Source organism: Macrotis lagotis, chromosome 2, assembly GCF_037893015.1.
Source record: "Macrotis lagotis isolate mMagLag1 chromosome 2, bilby.v1.9.chrom.fasta, whole genome shotgun sequence".
Classification (NCBI taxonomy): Eukaryota; Metazoa; Chordata; class Mammalia; order Peramelemorphia; family Peramelidae; genus Macrotis; species Macrotis lagotis.
This window is the reverse complement of record NC_133659.1, coordinates 189,117,511-189,138,787: the sequence shown is the minus strand read 5'-3', so window position 1 is coordinate 189,138,787 and position 21,277 is coordinate 189,117,511. Positions and strand designations below refer to the sequence as shown.

The 21,277-nt window shown below is 40.8% G+C and overlaps 1 protein-coding gene across 1 annotated transcript in view; it reads right to left on the bottom strand.

Moving 5' to 3' along the window:
- Positions 1-14,674, bottom strand: part of MED24 (mediator complex subunit 24) — a 35,092-nt gene extending 20,418 nt beyond the window's left edge. Inside the window, exons 1-13 of the mRNA XM_074224000.1 lie at positions 14,251-14,674; positions 14,080-14,162; positions 11,380-11,418; positions 8,961-9,034; positions 8,253-8,482; positions 4,614-4,725; positions 4,181-4,331; positions 3,087-3,200; positions 2,579-2,626; positions 1,942-2,024; positions 1,476-1,562; positions 1,120-1,231; positions 583-725 (exon numbers count right to left, since the gene is read on the bottom strand). Coding sequence (XP_074080101.1) covers positions 583-725; positions 1,120-1,231; positions 1,476-1,562; positions 1,942-2,024; positions 2,579-2,626; positions 3,087-3,200; positions 4,181-4,331; positions 4,614-4,725; positions 8,253-8,482; positions 8,961-9,034; positions 11,380-11,418; positions 14,080-14,162; positions 14,251-14,380 — 1,406 coding nt within the window. The 5' untranslated portion in view covers positions 14,381-14,674. The remainder of the gene's footprint in view (positions 1-582; positions 726-1,119; positions 1,232-1,475; positions 1,563-1,941; positions 2,025-2,578; positions 2,627-3,086; positions 3,201-4,180; positions 4,332-4,613; positions 4,726-8,252; positions 8,483-8,960; positions 9,035-11,379; positions 11,419-14,079; positions 14,163-14,250) is intronic.
- Between the last annotated feature and the right edge of the window lie 6,603 nt (positions 14,675-21,277).

Here is a 21,277-nt window from a genome sequence, read left to right as displayed (position 1 = left end):
CCCTGGAGTCAGGAGTACCTGGGTTCAAATCCAGTCTCAAACACTTAATAATTACCTAGCTGTGTGGCCATGGGCAAGTCACTTAACCCCATTGCCTTGCAAAAAAACCTAAAACAAAACAAAAAAAAAGTGTCTTCATATTCACTGATCTACCTGCCTTCTATTTTTCTCCCCTACTCTCATCAGAGGGGAAAACTGATAATTCAATCCAGAGATCATGTCTCTGGATTTTGTATGCATCTGGGGGCTAGTGCAACCAAACCAACTATTCTGGGTGTTCAAATCTTCTGTCCTTACAACTCTGGGACCTCTAGGGATTTACCTACTACCACATTCCAGATGTTAACACTTGAGGGTGCAGCTAAGTGGGCAGTGAATAGAGCCCTGGAGTCAGGAGGACCTGAGTGCAAATCTGGCCTGAGACACTTAGTAAATGCTTAGCTGTGTGACCTTGGGCAAGTCATTTAATCCCATTGCCATACAAAAAAAAAGTTAACATCTGGTTTCCTTTAGGCTTTTGGACTTTTATTTCCAATTTCTCACCTTTGTTCTTCTTCAAAGTTCAAGCATCCTAATACTCACTTAATGAATTTTCGGGCAAAGGACTTGAGTTTTCCAGTAGCAGCAGCAGCAGCTAAAAGCAAATCCAGGCTCTTCCCAGAAAGCATATGGCCAAGAACTCCCAACAGCCCTTCAGGGGACTTGGAGTGATCTGCATCCATAGTCTAGAAACAGAAACAAGAAGTAGATCTACTGGGAAATTCTCAGTACCCCCAAAGTTCTCACCTATAATCTAAACAACACAATTTTCTCTTCAAATCTCTCAAATGAAACAGGACATTGGTCAAATTCTCTCGTCCTTTTATCCTTTGTTCTAGGAAGTCTTTTTGAATTTTTTGTGTTCTGACAGATTAGACATAAGACTGGGATTAGTTCTTCAGACATAGAATGGGGGAGGGGACTCTAAGGAACATGAGCCTGACATTCTAAAACACTCTTGGTACCATGGTAACTGTGTAAAAGTGAGAAGAGGAAGACAAGAGCTAAAGCCTGAATTTATCAGGAGGGAGACAAGCTCTGGGAGAAGGGACTTCAAGAAGGACTAAAGTGAAGCCACACCTTGAGAATATTAGTGACTGTAGGCTCTGCTCGAAGAATCAGACCTGGATTGGGCTGGATGTTGGCATTTTCAGCTGATTTCAACCAAGGGGCATGTTCTCGATCAGCTGCACTGTGAAGTAGATAGGGTTGGGGAGAAAAGTCAAGGGCACTGATCTCCTTAGATAAAGAAAGGCTAAAGAATAAATTAGTGACCTAAGTACAAAGTACATGTGATTTGGTCCTTCCCTTGGACTCAATAACTCAAGCTACAGTCACAAAGTCAAACACTAAGCAAAAAGGTCCTTTCTTGATCAACAGGTGTAGGGAGTAGAAGGGAGAACAGCTAGGATTGGCTCAAGTACACATATACTTACCGTTTGTCCATCAGGCTGATTTTGTTCATCTCAGAGAGCAGTCCTTGTTTACCACACTCCTGGAGGAGCATATTGATACAGTCACAGCTGAGAGGGAGAAGAGGGGGAGGCAGGGAGAACAATATTTGAACAGGTAACATGGGAGACACAAAGTGTCTTTAGAACAGAGGGAATCTGATATCTTCGGACCTTTTCCAAATCTAGAAGCTTCTCTGGGGTCTGAGAAAGGGAAACAAGGAAGAACTAGGCTGTGGACAGGATGCAGGTCTGCCTATCCCACTTGAGGCACATCTACCCAACTGGTGGGAATCCTATCTAACCAAGGTATCTTCTCCCAGTCTTTTCCAGGAAAGAGATATTCACATTCAGGAAATGAAACATCTTGACACCTCAGGAGAGGACCCCTTCAAACAGAATGGTTTTTTTGTCGGACACATTAGCAAGTCAGAGTCATAGGATCACTCACTTGCACCGCTGGTCAGCCTTGTCTAGCAAGGGTGTGAGCTTCAGCAGGAACTCAAAGGCACAATTGACATCCTCAGTGAAGTCCTACAAAGAGCCAGAAACCCCAATCTGGGCTCCATGCCACCTTTTCCATTTCTAGTCACACATAGCAATTCTAGGCACAGGTGTTATTTTGCTAGGCCTGTGGCCCAGGCCAACTGGCTGGGTGTGCCTGATGTTGTGATGGAAAGTGAAGTGGCATCTTGCCTATTCTGAAGTTGTGTTTTGTTGTTGTTGTTGTTGGTGGTGTGTGTGTGTGTGTGTGTGTGTGTGTGTGTGTGTGTGTGTGTCTGTCTACTAAAGAGCAAGGCTTTTAAATATAAAAAATAAAATACATAGGATTACAAAGGGAACCAATTATAATAAGTTATCAAAATATATTTAAATACACAAGTTCACTTAAGAGCACTTAAACAATTCAGGCCTTGAAGAATTCCCAGTTGCCCAGTCTCAGCATATGACTACAAATTTCCTTCTTTCTCACTAGTATCCAGTTTCCCTGCTAAGCCATAATTGTTCCCTCTCTTCCCCAGTTCTCCTAAGATAGCACCTAATGCCACAATACTGAATATGCCTCTTTCCAGTCTGGGGCAACTCACCTTATCCCCCTGAGGGTATTTCTTCAGTTTCACTAAAACCTGAGGAATCTAGAGGGAGGGAGAAAAACAAAAAGCCACAGGGGAATCAATTTTTTCTCCATTCTTCCATTTGATCCAGGAAGAGCAGCTGCATCCCATGCATAGACTGGACCACATCTATTCCCAATAGCAGGTGCCATTCCAGAGAGTCCAGTGTGTGTCAAAGCACCCTGGGCCAGTCAGTTTCCAACTTTAAGAGACTATGGCTCAAGGCACATAATAACAGAAGCAGAGTTAGCAATGAGTATGACCTCAGAGAGGTCATGTGTCACTCACTATATTCTGATTTCATCCCACTTTCCTACAAATAGGATCCTAATGGTGAAGAACAAAGGGTTCACCCACTGAGCTAAACTTAAATAAATAAAAGTTAAAAAAAAATTAAGAGGAACCTGACAAAGGCTAATAGATAAGGGATATTATTTAAATTGTAAAGTGGCCCTCTTACTACCAATTATTGTCCCAGTACCTTGAGGAAAGTGAAGGCTGTCCACTTCAGCTCTTCAGTGCCCTCCGGTGATTCAATGAGACCCACAAAACAAGCTTTCCATATCTCAAGGACAAAGAGTGGGGATGGAATACGCTAAAGAAGAAAACAAAAATGATGATGTAACACTTGGGATAGAGGGGCATCAGACAAGAAACGCCTGATCGGGAACTTTCCTCATCTAGTTTAGATCATCATCAGGATTGCAATTCCAATCAGAGGGGGTTGTCTAGGGTCCTATGAGATGACAGGACTTGCCCTGGATCACAGAGCCAGGATGTATCCCAAGGAGACCTTAAACAAATTCTTAACTTGGAGGCCAGGCTCCTAGTTACTAAATCCTTATAACTATATTATTATTTTTAAGTTTCCAAAACACTTATTTCACAACCCTAGGAAGTAATCAATTTTAATACCTTCATCCTACAAGTGAAGAAGTTGAAGGCCCCTGGCCCACAGTCAAACAGCTAATAAGAATTCAAACTCAATCTTTCTGACAGGTGCCAGAATGGAAGAGCCATTCCCTAGTCTCAATTCTAACAACTAAGAGATTAAGGGAACAATCTCAAACAGAAAATTCCATCCACACCCAGAGAAAAAATTGTGGCATCTGAATGAAGACCAAAGCATACTATTTCTACTTTTTAAAACTTGTTTTATGATTTTTTTCCCTTTTCGTTCTGATTTTTTCTTTCACAGCATGACAAATATGGAAAAATGTTAATCATGATTATACATGCAAAACCTATTTCAGATTACAAATGGTCATGGAGATGGGGTGGAAGAAAAGGGAAGTAGAAAAAGTGGAATTCAAAATCTTACAAAAGGATGAGTGTTGAAAACTGTCTTTGTGTGTAATTGAAAAAACTAAACTCAATTGAATTCAATTGAAAAATCCAACAGCCCCTCAAAAAAAGGGTTTCCTCAATCCTTGAGACCCCTTTCTTTGTAAATTAAGGACTTTTCAGAAATCATCCAGAGGCTTTTTCTCCCAGTGCTAAACAATAACAGTTCAATAACCTGATTTCTAGCTGGTTAAACTGCCCTAGGGATGAAGATGCACATTGTTTCCACACCTGCATCCTTTTCACCATCATCAGCTGTTCAACCAATGGTTGCATCTCTCCTGTAAGGTTCATGGTGCCTTCCAGGAGGACCACAGCATGTACTGTGGGGAAACCAGTCTTGTGCAGCTGCTCTGAATGCATAGATAGCATGATGGGGATGCTGAAAGGAAGACAAATAGACAAAGTTTGGTCAAGGGAGTAAAAAAGTAAAAAGCAAAGATCAGAAAAGTGAGATGTTTAGGCTGATGAACCTCTGCTTTTTCCTCAACAGGCACACTGGACTGGTATATCTGGTATAAATTCCTCTTTTTTTTAAATTAAAAACAAACAATCCCAAATATTTTATTGATACCTTGTATTTTGATATCACATACATTTCTCTACCTACCCTCTAATCCCCAAGGAGTTATTCCTTATTATAAAGTATTTAAACAACTGGTACCTTCTAATGAGTGCTCCACACTCTTCTGCTTGACTCTGGAGATGAGAATTGCTAAGGCTGGCAAAGGTCTCCCCAAGCTTCAATAGTGACTGCTCAATGGCTGTCCAGGAGGCTGTTGAAGAAAGACAAGATGAGATGAAAAACACTTGTCTTCTTAAAGACAACACCTCACAATATTAGGTACTCCCAGAGAACAAGGGAGTGGTAGTATCCCCTTTCTTCCTTTTTCTAAATAGGTAGGAACAACAGTGACTGAAATTCCTAGAAAGTTTTCTAAGTTCTCTGGTATCATAGGAGTTTATATTACTGATATCACTACTAGCTCTGTATCTCAAAAAGATCAAAGAAAAGGAAAAAAGGACCTATAAATACAAAAATATTTGGGTAGCTCTTTTTGTGGTGGAAAAGAATTACAAATTGAAAGGATACCCAAAGAATGGGGAATGGCTAAACAAGTTGTTATATATTATTGTGATGGAACACCATTGCACCATTAATAAATGTCAAGCAGGATAATTTCAGAAAAACCTGAACTAATTACATTAGTTCAGTAAGTGAATTAATGTAAGGTGAAGGGAACAGAACCAGGAGAACCGGGTACATAGTAAAAGTAATATTGTAACACTGATTAACTGTGAAAGATTTAGCTGTTCTGAACGAGACAATGATTTGAGACAACTCCAAAAGACTTATTTTTTTAGGTTTTTTTGCAAGGCAAATGGGGTTAAGTGGCTTGCCCAAGGGTACACAGCTAGTTAATTATTAAGTGTCTGAGACCGGATTTGAACCCAGGTACTCCTGACTCCAAGGCAGGTGCTTTATCCACTATGCCACCTAGCCACCCCATCCAAAAGACTTTTAATGAAAAATGCTATCCATTTCAGAGAACTGATGAATTCTGAGTGCAGATTGAAGCATATTTTTTTCACTTTCTTTGTTTTTTGCTTTTTATTTTTTGATAACATGGCTGATACGGAACTGTTTTGCATGACTTCACATGTATAAGTGACAATCATACTGCTTGCCTTCTTAAAGGGAGGATGGGGCAGAAGAGAGAATTTGGAACTGAAATTTTCTTGAAAAATTAAAATTAGGAGCCACTAGGTGGTGTCCCAGATAGAACACTGACCCTGGTATCAGGAGGACCCGAATTCATATTGGCCACAGACACTTACTAGCTGTCTGACCCTGGGTAAGTCACTTAACCCTAACTGCCTCTAAAAAAGGGGCGGCTAGGTGGCGCAGTGGATAAAGCACCGGCCCTGGAGTCAGGAGTACCTGAGTTCAAATCTGGCCTCAGACACTTAATAATTACCTAGCTGTGTGGCCCTGGGCAAGCCACTTAACCCCATTTGCCTTACAAAAAAAACCTAAAAAAAAAATAATTTAAAAAAAGTTTTAAAAAAACGAATTATTTAAAATAAACCCAGGGTGGCTAGGTGGCGCAATAGATGGAGCACCGGCCCTGGAGTCAGGAGTACCTGGGTTCAAATGCGGCCTCAGACACTTAATAATTACCTAGCTGTGTGACCTTGGGCAAGGCACTTAACCCCATTTGCCTTGCAAAAACCTAAAAAAAATAAAAACAAACCCAAAAGCATAAACATAGTCAAGAATCAGAAAGATTTCAATAGGTTAAATATCTATGCTGAATCTATAAAATAAAATAATAGAGTTAGAGCTTTACGGCCCTTCAGTTATATCCAATTCTTCATGATCCATTTGAGATTCTCTTGACAAAGGTATTGGAGTGGATTTGTCATTTACTTTTTCAGTTCATTTTACAGGAAAAAGAAACTGAGGCAAAGAAGGGTAAGTGACTTGTCCAGAGTCACACAGCTATCAACTGTCTGAGGCCAAATTTGAACTCAAAAAGATAAGTCTTCTAAATTTCAGATTTGACACTCTTTCCATTGGGATGTATTACGAGTCACAAGTCAATTTTTAAAAGTCTATATGGGGGCAGCTAGGTGAAGTAGTGGATAAAGCACCAGCCCTGGAGTCAGGAGTACCTGGGTTCAAATCTGGTCTCAGACACTTAATAATTAACTAGCTGTGTAGCCTTGGGCAAGCCACTTAACCCAATTTGCCTTGCAAAAACCTAAAAAAAAAGTCTATATGACTGCTGGGCCTGAGGACTGGGTGTGATATTATCACAAGTAGCAGAAAAAGAAGGTTGAGAATTGATGGCAGCTGGTACAATCAAGATATCCCACAAAGCACTCTGATCTCTGGAGTCACTTGGGTGGCCTTGATCTTCTGTTCTAATCAAGCTGCTCTCCTCATTCTGCCTCATTTCCATGCTTCTTTATTTGCTTTTCTCTAGAGGATGCCGTTTCTGTTCATCTCTAACTATTCAAATCCGATCTATCCTTCAAGTCCTATTCAAAACCTATCCCAAATTATTCCAGCCCAGATTAATCTTTTTAGTTCTTCTTTAAACTCCTATCGCAGTTCAATTAATATTTAATTGCATTTTTAAAAAAAGGAACAGTAGAAAAATTGCTGAACTAATGAATCAAAAGAGATGCACCTTTGAATCTCAAGCTCCTAACATTTCCTGGATATATTATTTGGGCAAGTCACTGAAATTCTTAAGTCAAAACTGCCTCATCTGTAGAATAAGGAAAATATTGCACTAAATAATTTACACAATTATATGAGAAAAAGCATTTTGCAAATCTAAATACACTAAAAAAATGTGAATTAGAATTATAATCAATGCAGTTACTGGTACTCACCATGGAATTCCAGAGAATCATATATTAGACAGGACCTCATAGCTGAGAGAATTACAAATGTTACAAGAACAACAAAATACAAGCTATGAGATCCAGTTAAGACTCTAACCTGTTTTTACCTAGCAACTATCTTTCTGGACTTCTGAAATTCAGTATTATCTAGGAAACCAAAGTCTGTCCTTTTCTATAGTTAATTATCTAGTTAGTTAAAATATGGGCACTTTAAGTATCTTTTCACCTCCAGAGATTCAGTCTGCTCCCATAGTGCAGTTTTTCTTTTCTGCCTCTGGAGGTTCCAAGTATTACATAAGATAATATAAATAAATGAATCTATGACCCATAAAAGCATGCCATTATGCACACTTAAAGACATCTGGAACATACATATCAAGGACCAATTTATTTTCAAATGACTAATAAAATAATGAAGCCCAAACTACCAAGTAAGTTCTTAGTCTGTTCTTTTGCTTTAATATTCTCATATACATAAGTGTCTTGTTTTCCCAGTTAGAATAAGGGGTCCCCCTTCATTACAGAAGTATATATGTCCTATACCTATTCTGTATCCCCAGTAGCTCTGGCATATTAACAGGTATGTTGTGTTTATTCACTAAAAACTTCCTGATTGACTGAAAGGGAACACAAGATCAAAGAAGTGGGATAGAGCTAGGTTAGGTGATCTGTGACATCCCTTAAAATGCTTAATGTGATGGGAAGGGTGGTTCTATATCAAAATTCCCAAAATATGTTAAGTGTTTACAGGGAGAGAAACAGAGAATATGAGAGAGTTTCACAACCCAATGAAAAGAGGAATGGCATCCTACTTTATGTCCTTTGACATCATATACTGGATATGGAAATGGTGATGGATGAGAATTAGGTGGCAAAGACAACATACAGGCTTCTTCCAGTTTGGCGATATGTAGCAGGGCTCGATTCTTGGTGCTGCTGAGGATCTTATTAAGCCGCTGAAGACACATGGTGAGTTGTTTCTCCCCTGTTGTAGCCCCCATCTCAAGGCCCTCCCGAAGTCGCTCTGCTGAAGCAACTGTGCATCGAAGCAGCCAATGAAGAGCACTGAGGAGGGCACGGCACAGACCTATGCACTCTTCTGCCTTGCCATGACAACTGTGAAAAGATGAATATAGCCCATCTCACTTTGAGACTCCATTCCAGTTCAATTACCTAGTCTCCCTCTACTTCACTCACTAAAACAACAGTTCCTAACCTTTTTATTGTCCTCAACAACCTAGGCAGGCTGGTGAAACCTTTGGACCCCTTTTAAATGGATAAAATAAAATACATAAAATTATAAAGGAAGCCAATAATATCAAATATGTATACCAAAACATTGTTTTTTAAAGCTCATGACCCCAAATTAAGAACCCCTGTACTAATTCTGATCAGCCCCAATATGACTTCTTCCCTTACTCTGCCTTGGAGGCCTTCAGAATTCTTCTTCTGGGAATGAAAATTACAGGGGCCAAAAACAAGAGTACAATAAGGTGAAATAAGGTATTAAGCAACCCGATCCATGCTAAGTTTACTCCCAAATTAAAAAGTCAACCCCTGTATTTTCTATGAGGAATAGAAGCCATGAAACTACCTTAGCCGGTCACAAAACATGTCCATGATATCCAGTAAGGCCTGGATACAGAGATCTCGGGAAAAATCATCAAACTGGGAGAATAAGAGAAAAGATAATGTTCAAGGGCAATCCATCTCCTTCTTCCAGTTCTTGGGATTCTCTAGCAACTCTCTCCAAGTGATCTCTGTTGGGTTCAATTATTACCACCTTGTATTTGATTCCCAAATTTATATAACCTGTCCATACCTTTCCCCTGAACTGCCTGCTGGGCAGTTTGACCTGGATGGCTCATTGGCACTTCATATTCAAATGCCCAAAACTGAACTCATCTTCTTTCCAATTAAATGTACTTCTCTTCCAAACATCCCTATTTCTAGTGAAGGTATCACTCTTTTCCCAATCATCCAGGTTGACCTTGAAATTAACTTCTAATTCTTCCCTTTCTCCTTTATTCCCTATTTTCAAATAACTGTCAAGTCTTCCTGATTCTTATTCTTTAACACATCTCTCATCCATCCACATATCTAGTTCACACCGCCAACCTCACTGGTTCAGGCTTACCATTTCTCATAAGGATAATTGTTATAGCCTCCTAATTGGTAGCCTTGCCCTTATTCTCTCCTCTCTCAAATACATCCTTCATATACCCACAAAAATAATCCCTCTAAGGCACAAGCCTGACTCCCATCATCTCCTTGCTCAAAAAACATCAGTGGTTCAGTATTAAATGAGAAAACTTGACACATAATGCCTGGCTCCTAATGCCTATTTCCTTCCTCACTCTTTCCCTAATTCCCTATTGCTTGAAGAACAAATTAAAAAGATGTTAAACAAAAATGTGCATGTACAATATTCACTAGACTGTTCACCACTGAGGGGAGGGGGGGTGAGAAGAAGAGAAGGTGGAAGGAAATTATGTAACTTCAAATTATGCATATGCATGTGGATGAATGTTGAAAAACTTTTATAACATGTAATTGGAAAAAAATACCAATTGGGAAGAAAAAAGAACAAATTACATATCCTTACTCTGGATAATCTAGTTCTTACCTTATTTTGCATTATTTGCCCTTTCATAAATATCCTCTCTTCTAATCAACTCAATAATTAGTTGTTCCCTGACTTTGTCAAGCTAACTTCTTCTATGTTATTTTTTCAAGTCACTGCCCATACCTCAATTTCACTTCATTTCCACTTTTCCAAATTCATAACTTTCTTTAAGACTCAGCTTGGGGGTGGCTAGGTGGCGCAGTAGATAGAGCACCAGCCCTGAAGTCAGGAGTACCTGAGTCCAAATCCGGCCTCGGACACTTAATAATTACCTAGCTGTGTGGCCTTGGGCAAGCCACTTAAACCCATTTGCCTTGCAAAAAAAACCTAAAAGAAAAAAAAAGACTCAGCTTGGATACCACTTTCTGTAGAATGTGTTCCCTGATAATCCCATGTTACTCTTCTCTCCCTGTTTAAATATTTCTATGGAGCTTTGATCTCTCCTGTCTACCTTGTCTTAGACTTTGTACAAATCATTTCCTACTGACAACCACAGCAGAGTGTAAACTTCTTGAGCTCAAAGGCTTTTTTCATGATTTCCTCAGTGCTTATCACATAGCCAGTTAATGTCTTTATTAACCTGGCACCAAGTACTACTTCTCAAATGCCTTCTACTGGGGGCGGCTAGGAGGCAAAGTTGATAAAACACTGGCCCTGGAGTCAGGAGTACCTGGGTTCAAATCCGGTCTCAGACACTTAAGAATCAATCACCTAGCCATGTGGCCTTGGGCAAGCCACTTTAACCCCATTGCCTTGCAAAAAAAAAACAAACCTAAAAACAAACCAAAAAAAAAAAAAACAAATAAAAACAAATGCCTTCTACTTATTTTGGGTTTATGCTTAGTCATACCAAGAGTCCCTCAGTACCTGAAACTCTTATTAAGTGGGCAGTTCAACTGACAGAATAATGTATCTTGTACTTCTGGAAGATAAAAATGTCTCCAGGATTATCTGATTAGAAAAAGTTGTAAGGGACTTTTCCACTGACATCTTTCAACACCTCCCATACCTTATCTAATTATAATGGAAAAGAAGTTAAGAATATACCTTGCAGGGACAACTAGGTGGCACAGTGGACAGAGCACTGGCCTTGGAGTCAGGAGTACCTGAGTTCAAATCCGACCTCAGACACTTAATAATTACCTAGCCATGTGGTCTTGGGCAAGCCACTTAACCCCACTGCCTTGCAAAAAAAAAAAAAAAGAATATACCTTGCAATGGGCAGCTAGGTGGCACAGTAGATAGAGTACTAGAGCCAGGAGGACCTGAGTTCGGCCTCAAGGCTTAATAATTACCTAACTGTATGACCTTGGGCAAGTCACTTAAACTCATTGCCGTGACCCCCCCAAAAATAAAATAAATAAAATTTTTTTAAAAAAGAATATACCTTGCTGATGGCTGTGAGCACTGTTGAGTAAGACACCATCTGACGGAAAGAAGGAGATAGGAAAAAGAAACAGAGTAAACTACTTGAGTTAGGGATGAATAACCACAAGCTCAAATGGCATATTAAATCAATGCTACTGATCAGAAGAGGTAAGTTTAGGAACAAGGCATAACCTGGAAATTTCAACCTCTCAAGAAATATTCCCCAATCCATTCTAAGAGTAGTAGAAACAAATTCCCTCATTCCTTCTTTGACAAATATATGAATGGTGCCATTGGTACAACTATTAGAGAAATAGTTGATGAGTCATCTAAGGTCCTATAATTAAATTCTAACTCATTTATGGTCAATCAACTGAGTTTGGACTGGGAAAAAATATACAAATTTAATCATAAAGGTAGCTGGTTCAAGTCCCTCATTTTACCAATGAGAGAACAGTTGCTTCGTTAGCATTTTAGCTATTGTACAACTTGATTTGCTTTAAGGACACATTCTTTGGAATACGTACATTCCAGGGAGGTCTGTTAATAAAGAAAATGTCTATTAAATGACTGCACTTAAAAATTAAATAAATCTTTTAAAATTACTGAAGTAACTAATGAAATAGGATATTTACTACTACTGTTAACATTTCTATCTATATTGTAATTTCTTAAAAATTTGTATCTTTTACTAATGAACAAAGATCACGCCTTTGTAATTAAATAATTGAGCAACAATGTGTATAAAGGTAGACATTTAGTATTATTAAAAACGATGAATTATTATTGAGTTTGAGAGCTGTTAACTTTCCACAAATAATGACAAAGTGAAAATGTTTCTGATGACACTTAAGATGCAACATTAAATCAGGTTTGACTGCTTATTTTGAAAAAATTTGGATCTTTTTATCATAAAAATATCATTTAAAATAGTTGAAAAATTGTAAGTTAAAAGAATTGTAATTTTGTTGTTGTGGATATTCCTTCCACCAATGAATATTATAACCCTTCCACAATTTAACCAATCCCATTTCTGAAGTTCTCAGTTTAAAATATCTATCAGAGTAAGTCCTCCACTGACATAACCCTCCTGAATTGAATGGATCCCCCGGTAGACAGGGGAACCCAACATTCAATAACTCTGCCAAGAAAACCTTAGAGTCACAAAGAATTGGATATGATCAATAAAGTCCTTAAATTCAGAATTCTGTCAAGAGAGTTACAGTAAGTGAAAGATATCAATAACCAGATCAAGAAAGTATAAAACACTAGGGAGGTTATAAAATGCTTTTTTTTTTATAGTATATTGTTACATTCCTCTACCATTACTTCAGTCTTTTATATCTCTAACAGCAACTGTCTAAATTGTATCTCCCACCAAGCAAATGCTTTGTGCAAGAAGTCACCATTTTTTTCAGATAAAATTCTGCCCTATTTTAAAATGCTATGAATTATATTGTTGATGGAGCTGTGAACTCATTCAGCCTTTCTGGGGAGCAATTTGGAATTACTCCCAAAGGGCAACAAAAATGTGAAAACCCCCTTGAAACAGCAATACCACTACAGGATTTATACCCTGAAGAGATGATGAAAAAGGGTCAAAATATCACTTGTACAAAAATATTCATAGCAGCCTTGTTTGTGGTGGTAAAGAATTGGAAATTAAGTCAATGTCCCTCAATTGAGGAATGGCTTAACAAACTGTGGTATATGTATGTGATGGAACACTATTGTTCTATTAGAAACCAGGAGGGGTGAGAATTCAGGGAACCCTGGAAAGATCTGGCATGAACTGATGCTGATCGAGATGAGCACAACCAGAAGAACATTGTATACCTTAACAGCAACATGGGGGTGATGGTCAACCTTAATGGACTTGCTCATTCCATCAGTGCAAAAATCAGGCACAATTTTGGAGTATCTGTGATGGAGAATATCATCTGTATTCAGAGAAAGAACTGTGGAGTTTGAACAAAGACCAAAGACTATTACTTTTAATTAAAAAAAAAAAAACCGGGGCAGCTAGGTGGCGCAGTGGATAAAGCACCGGCCTTGGAGTCAGGAGTACCTGGGTTCAAGTCCGGCCTCAGACACTTAATAATTACCTAACTGTGTGGCCTTGGGCAAGCCACTTAACCCCATTTGCCGTGCAAAAAAAAAACAACATCTCATTATGTAATTTTGTTTTATACTTTATTTTTCTTCCTTAAGGATATGATTTTTCTCATCACATTCAACTTAGGTCAATGTATACCATAGAAAAAATGTAAAGACTAACAGACTGCCTTCTGTGAGGGTTGGGGGAAAAAATTGTAAAATTCAAAATAAATAAATCTTTCTTTAAAAAATGCTATCTTAACCCCACTGCCTTGCAAAACAGTAAAAAAAAATGCTATGTTACTTTATTATTGAGTATTATGTATTATTCTGAACTTGACCAGTACCAATAAACACAAAGAACAGAAAAAGAGGACTGTATATGGAATCATAAGGCTCCATTAGCTGTTTTCCTAAAGAACATAACTTCAGCCTATTAGTTCCAAAGCTGTCCCACTTGCCTGTGTTTCTATTAGAAGGGGCCCTTATGGAGTGATTCAGATACTTCTGTTGTTCCCTACTTCATAAATGCTTTCCCTCCATATCCCTCCCTCATCAGCGGCTCCAAGGGGACTTCACGTCTGGTGGGCATGCTGGTTGTAGGGAGTAAGAGGGAACATACCTGAGAGCTGATGGCATACTTGAGGTAAGACAGAATGAGAGGGTTGGGAGACGGTCCGATCATGGCCTGCTCCAGCAGGGCTTCTACAAGAGGAACACAAAGGCAAGCGGCATGACTCGGGGTCCCCTCCCTGCCCTCCTCCACACAGTCGCCCTCTCCCTCCCTTCGGACCTGCCAGGTTGAGGATGTCCCAGGTGGCTCCCTTGGGGAAGAATTTCTTCATGTTGATAGCCCACTGATAGTCGCTCCATCGCTCCTTCCAGGCCTGCAGGATGGCTTGCTTGAGATTCACCACCTTCATGGCTCCACTTTGAGGCGATGGGGACAAGGGGAGGCCGGGTCAGGGCCCGGAGTCGAGGTTGGGCTCGCTTCTCTCCTAGTCCTGCCCTCTGCGGCGGGGCTGATACGAGGCAGGAAGAGGTTAATCTGGCTCTGGCTACAGGGGCCAGCCCCTCCGGGCAGGGGTCCCCTCACCTTCTCTCGCCAGCACGACTCCCTCTTTTTCCTCCAGCCCCTTATCCCGGCGGGGGACCTTCAGCTGAGAAACCTCAACCACAACAGAGCCACACTCGCCGGAAGTAGCTTCTCTAGCCAGGAAGCGCGGCCATTTTGACTTCCGTCAAAGAGCTCCCCTCTCATTGGTCCGACGCGATCACCCAGAGCCAATGGAAATAACGGAAGAAGTGAGTTTGGACACCCTTGATTTCTGGGACTTGTAGTTTTAGATGCTGATAACGAGCGGGAGGGCTGAGTTGAGTCGCTAGCGGAAGCTCGACCTGGCACCGCCCCCATTACTCTTCCTAGGACCCTGACGTCATTGCACAGACTTGCAGGGTCTGGTGTCTTGGCATCACGAAGTGCGGAATGTTTCTTGTATCATGGCAGGGATACCTTTGTCAGACTGGTAGAGTCTATGAACTTTAAATAATGTTTTCAAATGCATAAAATAGGGGCGGCTAGGTGGCGCAGTGGACAAAACACCGGTCCTGGAGTCAGGAGGACCTGAGTTCAAATCTTTCCTCAGACACTTAATAATTACCTGACTGTGTGGCCTTCAAAAAAACAGAGATAAATCAAATGCATAAAATAAATAAGACTAACAAGGAAATCGATTTTAACAAAATTCAGATGTTAAAATAAAAAAAATTCTTGCGTAGCTAAGTATCCGTGAAGGGTACTAGTTGCCTTGTGACATCATATCTTACGTCACTGCTCCTGCTGGGGGCTGATGAATTCCCTTCTGTAGCTGAGAAGGCTCAAGGTATGGCCCAAGATAACAGGTATTAGGGGGAGAAGAGTGCCCATAGGTCATCCCAATCCCAAGAATAGGGGGAAATTGTAAAATCCAAAATAAATAAAATCTTTCTGTAAAAGAATGCTATGTATTACTTTATTACTATTATGAGTATTATGTATTATTCTGAACTTGACAGAAGTAATTTTGAATGAGCAAAGGGAAACTGAGGTACTAAACGAAGGCCTTTCATTTATTCCAAGCACTGCACATCCCATCTCTCTGGATTTGTGAAGGGGAAACTGAGGCAGGAAACAAAACTGTACCTCTTATTCCTAGACAAGACTCTAGCTGCCCAATTCATATGTCTCGAGCACACTGTACTTTCAGATATCCACCTTCCACATTAGGAACAAAGAACCAAAAAAAAAAAAAAAAGGGAAAGGAGTTGATACCCCTTTCCCTCTACTTCTGAAACTCAGATTTCACAGCATTTGGCTGCTAGGTGGCCCATTATATAGCATTCTGGACCTGAAGCTGATTTCATCCAGTCTTTTGTAGTTCACTTAATCTTTGTCTGTCTGTGTCTTCATCCGTAAAATGGGAATAATAATAGCACCTACCTCCTTAGGTTCTCTTGAGGATCAAATTCATATGTAAAACACTTCACAAATCTTAAAGCAACATGGAGGTGATGGTCCACCTTAATGGACTTGTTCATTCCATCAGTGCAACAATCAGGCACAATTCTGGAGTATATGCGATGGAGAATCTTAAAGCACTGTATTCATGCTAGCTACTATTATTGCCATGTGACCTTCCCTCTCCAAACCTCCACTCACATTTCTTTCTCTTCTCCTTACTCCCTACCCTTCACTATTGGTGTTCCTGCCTTGCTTGACACCATGGAGAAAAGTGTTTATTAAAAAAAAAAATAAACAACTGGCAAAGTAGGAAGAAAGATGAGCTGAGGCCTTTTGTCTTGAATCCCTTGTCCCAATACCTCCCTATGACAATCTCCCCACCCCCAGGAGTGCACTTGTCTCTCTGTGGTCTCTTTCTCTCTCTCTCTCTCTCTCTTTCTCTCTCTCTGTCTCTCTCTATCTCTATCCCTTTTTTTCTTACTCCTTCCAGCCCTCTCCTTTAATTTCCTCTCACTATCTGTAAAGCTTTAATCTAATTCCTTCATCTTGTCCCTAAATGAGTTATCCCTGGTTTCAATTGTCCTCTCTCTACCTAAGCCCACTGGAGGCTAGAAAATATTTGATGATTGTAGAACCAGCCACTCAGCTAGTGAAAATTGGGAGGGAAGAATATTTAGGGGATAAGGATGTCAGCATTCAGAGCTTAGACCCTCCCCCTCTGGCAAAGAGCTCTGGATAGCTGTCTCTGGGGCCTCCCCTTTCCCCATTTCCAGTTCCAGACTAAAAGACATCCTCTATAGTTCCCTCCTTCCTCCTCCCACTTCCCCTCCTCCCACACCAATTCTTTTTCAGAGATTGGGAAGGCAGGATTTTCCTCCGGGTTAAACTACAGTTCCAGTCTATCTCAACTCCTGTCTCTTGTTTCAATATCTTCTTTCTTAAACAAATTTATTGGAAACCACTAACTCGCTTTAGCTATCTTTCCTCTTCTCTTGAACCCAGCGACAGCCTTCCCCTGCCAGGATAAATCCCAACTCCCCATCTGGCCATGCCCTCACTGTAGGATAGAACCAACCATTACTTGGAATATTTATGGTGTGATGAGAGGACTGAGTCTTGATGGCTGCCATGATGAAAGCCATAGTTCAACTACTACTACCAACAGCCTGGTCTTCCATTTCTAATTCAAATTCACTTTTATCCCACTGCCTCCCATTCGTTTTTTTAAATTCACTCATAATAAGAAAACTAAGTTACTATTTCCTAGACCCATTACTCTCTTCTCCCTCACCTCTAGAGTTTGACAGAACAAAGGGAGAAAAGAACCTGAACGCTAAAAGGAAGGGCTAGTTTCAATCCAAAGGCAAAATAGACCATTAAGAAAGAATGACGTGGCAACATCTGGTGCAGCTGCAGAGAGTTTGGAAAAGAGTCTGGGAAAGGTCAATGAGGAGTCAGAATATTTTGGGGAAAGTTTCATCACCCAAACTAGGAAAGGGTATCAGGAAGACAGAGATAGAAATTCTGTTTATTATGTGGCACAGATATGTCAAAGAAAGATGTGAGAGACCTCTACCTATTTTTCTTCAAAGGGAAACTAAGGTTCTCATCTGGATGCCTCTACTGTAGCACTGCTTCCTGAAAATCTGTCCAGGAGCCAGCTAAGAGGAGTCATCTGGCAACAGATGGTAAAGAAGTTCAACAAAGTATCCCTCACCTGTACCATCAGCCCTAAAGAGCTAATACTAGGCCAAACTTACCCCAGAAGTGACTGCCTTCCATCCCCACCCCTAACTCATGGCTTATGACTTCCATTCTCTAGATCTATAGAGGAAGATGTCCAAAGCATTATGCTCCTTTACAAGGATCAGCTTTTAAGAGTAGAAGTCAAGAATTCCCTTCATTTCCCCAGACAGGGGGAACTTGTCTTTGTTTCTCTTCTCTTGGCGTATGTTCAAAGTCTATCACTCCCTGAGAGAAATGAATCAATGCCTCCCTTCCACCAGGAGCAAAAAGGAAGTGAAAGATAAAGACTGTCCAAGGTGCTGAAAGATAAAACTTGAACCCAGACCTTAGAGCAGCCTTACCTTGTCTGATGCACCAGAACTCCTGAGAAAAATCTCCTGTCCTCACTCACTCAACATGTTTCTTGCAACAAGAAGAGGAAAATCAGCTACCTGACCTTACAACCTAGACACAGAAAGGAACCAAGGAACTGTCCATTTACTTTATTCTTGTGTTCATATCTTGATCATTGTTCCCTCTGACATTTTACCCCTTCTTCTATCTCCTTGCTCCATATTCTAATTAAAAAGGACCAACCTTCTCCCAGAAAAAAAATGTCATCATCACCCTTCTTCCAGACTTAAGATATGACCTTTAATCTTAATGTTCAGGGGGTGGGAATGATTAAAAGTTAATGTGTGCATGTATGGGAGGATTGTAATAAGTTTGGTGTAAGTGGAACATGGCAGGCCATTTAGAGGAAGAGAAGAGAGTTCCTACAGAAAATAGGAATCAGAGAGAGAATTTGATGGATCCATGTTTATCCCATTTGGAGAGAGACCAGAAAAATCTAGTTTGGTGGAGAGTGAGAGAGGTTAGGTATCTTCTATCACCTTCTTGTTTTATATATAAGGTTATCCTCTTCCTTGTTCTGTAATGTTTTCTCACTTAATCTTTCCCCATAGTCCTTCCCCTAATATCCTTGCCTGTCTTTTGAGTCCCTAATTGGAAAAGAAGGGAAATCAGAGACCAAGGGATCAGAGAAATCCGGGTAATTATTGTGGGTGACTTAAGTGGCCTCCTTAGTATTAATCAGGGTAAATTGTTGGATAATTTCCTGTCTACCTTTCCCAGTCCCTTGTTCCTTCAAGTCTACCAGATCTTACCCCGCCATATCTACCCCCCACCACACACTCTCATCTAATACTTCCATTTTTTCCTTTTCCCAGGATCCAAATAACCAATCTAGTTTCTGAAAGATAAAGATTACTGGTAGAAATACCTATATTCCTGGTTTCATCAACCATCTGTGCCTCAGTTTCCCCTGCTTTCCCTTTCCTTTTCCCTAAGTTTTAGAGGTCTGCCAAGCAGTGAGATAGTGCCAAGAGAGCTTGGAGAATTTGCTTCACATTTTATCTGCTGGTACAAACGCTCTTTAGGCAAGGGGAGTTCTGGAGGGTGGGAAGACAGCTTATTTCTAGAATTGTCTGGTTGGTACCCAGTGTCCCCCATCTGTCACTAGAATGTGGAATGATTTGAGGGCATAGAGTTCAGTGGGGGTGTTGGATCTTAAGCAGAGGTCTTCATAGGGAGAGAACTGTTTAGAGCTCCTATTAATAGGGAAATTGGGGGAGAAATTGTGGGGGTACTCCATAGTAACAGACCCCATCTGGGGAAAAGGAGGGATTTGGATACTGCATCTGTCAACAAAAGCCAGAGAACAGGCTGTTCCTGCTGGCTGCTTCCCTAACTAAAAAGAACTGAAGAAAAGGGAGCCCTTACACACTCTCTTCAGTTCCTTTTTCTGCCTCTTCTCTCCTTAATATACTATGGTCTCCTATTTTCCTCTCCTTACTATTTCTTTTCACATTTCAGAGTAGGTGGAAGATGGAGGGCTAGAAAAATCCATGTTCACTAACTATTAAGCTAAGGCTGAGGGAAGTCAATGGGTAGAAGACAAAATTCTTGCTGGGTAGAACTGGCGCCAACTTAGTCCTCTATCCTCATACATCCTACTGCTCTTGAGGGAGCAGGAGATGAATTAGGGCTGGGAAACACTGAAGCCTCCAAGGGGGAGGATGGTTAAGGCATAGAAGAGGTTAGACTGGGCTGGGTGCCCTAGTATTGGGTTGACTCTAAGCAGCTGGAATGTTACCATCTCTCAGGGAAGCAAGCCAGTCATTTCCTGCCCTTGCCCCTGTCCCCTAGCCTAAACTGAGTGCCAAGAGAAAGGGCCTGGACTAAGATTGGGGGAAGGGAAGAAGGTTAGGAAAGATAGGACTCATTTGTTCTAGAGTGGGGGAGCTTCAGTATCCCCTCATCTACCACTAAATGAGCTTAGTAGATGGATTACAATTACTTCTCAGGACTCAATTTCTTAAGGCAAGAAGTCCATTCCTGTCCCATTGTCCAATATCTCCAAGGCTTTGGTATTTAGGTTAAAGGGAGATTGAAGAGGTGGTAAGGGGCACATGGAATGAGGTATGTGGCAGCTTCTCCTTTCCCTTCATCTCCCTTCTTCCCTCATTCTTACCCAGTTCCAGGATCCTATTTAATCCTAATCCCTCTCCCACTGCTCTACCCCCCACTGAAATTCCTGTGTGTCAAGGGAAGGACTTGGTGAGGGACTCTTAGTATGAGGGTGGTACACTTTACTTCTGAGTTCTGTGCCCCTGCCCTCAGTATTATGGCTGTCCTGCCTCTGGGGAATGTGGTAGTGTCCTCCTTAATTATTGACTCCTGTGCTGCATTCTTCATGCATTGGAGTTCTGTAATATGTTCTACTACCCTCATACTCTTATATACTCTACACTGTCACTTGATATTGTAACCTTTACATGATAACTTGACATTGTATAGGGAAATCCTTCCCATGATGAGGGGCAATGCATTGAAAAAGAAAACACTATAGATAGACTTGTCATCAGAAGACCTCAGTTTAAGATCTTAATGCTCTGTGTGATCTTGAACAAGGTAAGAGAAATCTCTGGACCTCAGTTTCTTCATTAGTAAAATGAAGGTGTGAGTTCAGAGGATTTCAACAGAGGGTTGGAGATGATCTCAGAGACCCTTTCCATTTCTAAAACTGTGATAGGATCGCTGTATTCCATATTCTGAAGATTCCATATCCTGATCCCATTAGAGATCTGGAGGGCAAATTTTCATGCAAGACAAGCTCCCAAGAAAGTCCCACTGCGAGAGAATTTATTCTAGAGAGGAGAAGTTGAGACAATCTGATCCATCCAAGCTGTTGTTGGTCAGACAAATTTTCCAAATGTAAATTAGGTGATCCACCAAACTGCACCCCCACCTCCCCATGAGAAGGGAGTAGGGAAAGAGGGGCCCCACCCTGGGGAGCCGTGGGAAGGCAATGGCTTCCGCTGGTAAAACTGGGCTAATGACAGCAGGGGAACCGGCAGGGCCAGAGTGGGGGGCTGGGGTAATTAGAGCTCTGCCCGACCTGGAAGATCCCAAGATGAAAAGGGCTTTGGCGTCACCGAGTTGGTTTTATGTCCATGAATGCAGCTGTGTGTATGCATGGGAAGGTGTGTGGGATGGGGGTAGAGGGGCTGGCACATTGGAAAAGCCTCTTTTT